We start from the raw sequence: 2500 nt of genomic DNA, 5'->3' as shown, positions 1-2500 counted from the left end.
GCCTGCACACTACTCTCATTTGTGTGTGTGTGTGTGTGTGTGTGTGTGTGTTACTGTAACCCTGCCTTGTCCCTCCTTCGTAGCCCCTGGAGCTGATCTGTGAGAAGGCCATCGCCACATGTAACCGGCCGCTGGGGGCAGGGGAGGCCCTCCGCAGGGTCATGGAGTGCCTGGCCTCGGGTATCCTGCTTCCAGGTAGGCACCCCGACCACCAGGGGGGAGGGAGGGAGGGGGGGAGGGAGGGAGGGAAGGAAGGAAGGAAGGAAGGATGAGAGATGAGAGATTCGGGCCATTCCACTTATTTCAGTTCCTGGTTTTTCATCTGGAAATATGACTGTGTTCCAGCTGTAGTCTCCCGTCCCGACACATTAATCCTTCATTAATCAGCCGTCACCGCAGGTTCACGGGGAGGCAGCCGGTGTAATGAGGGGTTTTTGTTCTGCTCGGTAAATATTTCGGCTCTTATCTTGACTCGGAGATAAGAGCTCTGATTAGGAGATTGTGTACGTTTCCTCTATGAAACACAAATAGTAGAACACATTGAAGCCATTGTAACCTACTTTCTCCAGCCACCTGTCTCTATCTATCTGTCTTATCTTTTCTCTTTCTCTCTTTTCATCCATTTCTGTTGTGCTCTCTCTCTCTCCTCTCTCTCTCTCTCTCTCTCTCTCGCTCTCCTGTCTCTCTCTCTCTCTCTCTCTCTCTCTCGCTCTCCTGTCTCTCTCTCTCTCTCTCTCTCTCTCTCTCTCTCTCTCTCTCTCTCTCTCTCTCTCTCTGTCTCTCTCTCTCCTGTCTCTCTCTCTCTCTCTCTCTCTCTCTCTCTCTCTCTCTCTCTCTCTCTCTCTCTCTCTCTCTCTCTCTCTCTCTCTCTGTGTGTCCTAGAAACAGTCCTGTTATAAGCCTCTAAATGATCAGGTCCTTTCTAAGAGGTTTGATGAGATCATAATTCATTAGTATTGAGTAATGTCAGGAATAGTAGCTCGTTAAGTTGCCCCGGGGTGAGCCGGAAAGGACAACAGACCGGAGACGCATGCTATTCCGAGGACGGGTTCGTTCCGTTTGTTTAGCCGATGGCATTCTGAAAGTTCTGAAGTTCTTCCGAATGAGCCGGAAGTGTCCAGGTGGACGGTACGGAGTGCACGGAGATGTGATGTCACAGCGTGGTGTGCGTTGTGGGTTGCTTTCCCTAGGTGGACCAGGACTGCACGACCCATGTGAGAAGGAGCTGACAAACACACTGGTGGCCGTGACGGACGAGGAGGCAGAGGCCGTCACCTACAGCGCCCAGGTGAGCTGCTGACGTGCGCACACACACACACACACACACACACACACACACACACACTCATACACTCACACTCTCTCACACACACACACACACACACTCACACACACACACACACTCTCTCTCACACACTCACACACACTCTCTCTCACACACTCACACACACACACACACACACACACACACACTCACACACACTCTCACACACACACACACACACACACTCTCTCTCACACACACACACACACACACACTCACACACTCACACACACACACACACACACACACACACTCACACACACACACACACACACACACCCTGTCGACTACTCCGTCTCAGTCCTCGGTCCTTCGGTGCAGAGAGCAGCCAGGGTCCCAACTCCAGCCCTGCTCTTATCTTGATCTGGAGCCTGGAGATTAGAGTGTCAGACACAGAACCCCTTAAAGACGCTCCGCTCTTATCTGGCCTATGAGCTGTGTGTAGAGTGGCTACACACACACACACACACACACACACACACACACACACACACACACACACACACACATACATACACACTACACACAAACACACACAAACAACCTGGTGTGATGGAAGAGCTAACCCGTGTGTCTTACATCCACACACACCCCCCCTGACCCATGAATCTTGTTTTGGCGCCACTGGGGGGGAAGCGTGTGTGCGTGCGTGTGTGTGTGCGTGTGTGTGCGTGTGCGTGTGCGTGTGCGTGTGTGTGTGCGTGTGCGTGTGCGTGTGCGTGTGCGTGTGCGTGTGCGTGTGCGTGTGCGTGTGCGTGTGCGTGTGCGTGTGCGTGTGCGTGTGCGTGTGTGTGTGTGTGTGCGCGTGTGAGTGCGCCCGCTCCACTGAGCAGAGGAGAGTGATCCGCATGGCTGAGTGAAAATCCTCCCAGTGCTCTTTTTTTTTTTTCTTTGTAGGAAGGTGAAAGCAGGGCTGGAATGTCAATGCGGTTAATTGTTCCGTAGCAGATACAGGGATAGACGGATAGAGGCTCTGGGAGGGGGAGGAATCAACAGCGGATGAATACCCCAGTGTTTCTGGGCCTCTCCTAATATATTTGCATTAGGAAATTGACTGTGTCTGTTTGTTCGAGTGCTAATACCCCCCATTTCTGCGAGAGAAGCCCCGAAGGCACGGGAGTTTAGCTGCGTCCCATTTATCCACACTTTCCGTCTGAAGTACGCACTTGTGCACGA

At 52.4% G+C, this 2500-nt stretch overlaps 1 protein-coding gene across 9 annotated transcripts in view; it reads left to right on the top strand.

Moving 5' to 3' along the window:
• Positions 1-2500, top strand: part of strbp (spermatid perinuclear RNA binding protein) — a 67143-nt gene that overhangs the window by 48270 nt on the left and 16373 nt on the right. For all 9 annotated transcript variants that reach the window (XM_083669362.1, XM_083669358.1, XM_083669356.1 and 6 more), the window contains exons 9-10: positions 84-195; positions 1191-1288. In XM_083669362.1, the coding sequence (XP_083525488.1) occupies positions 84-195; positions 1191-1288 (210 nt within the window). The remainder of the gene's footprint in view (positions 1-83; positions 196-1190; positions 1289-2500) is intronic.

This window comes from Argentina silus (assembly GCF_951799395.1).
Source record: "Argentina silus genome assembly, chromosome: 5".
NCBI lineage: Eukaryota > Metazoa > Chordata > Actinopteri > Argentiniformes > Argentinidae > Argentina > Argentina silus.
The sequence above is the reverse complement of the archived record's forward strand: the minus strand, read 5'-3'. Positions and strand labels throughout refer to the sequence as shown.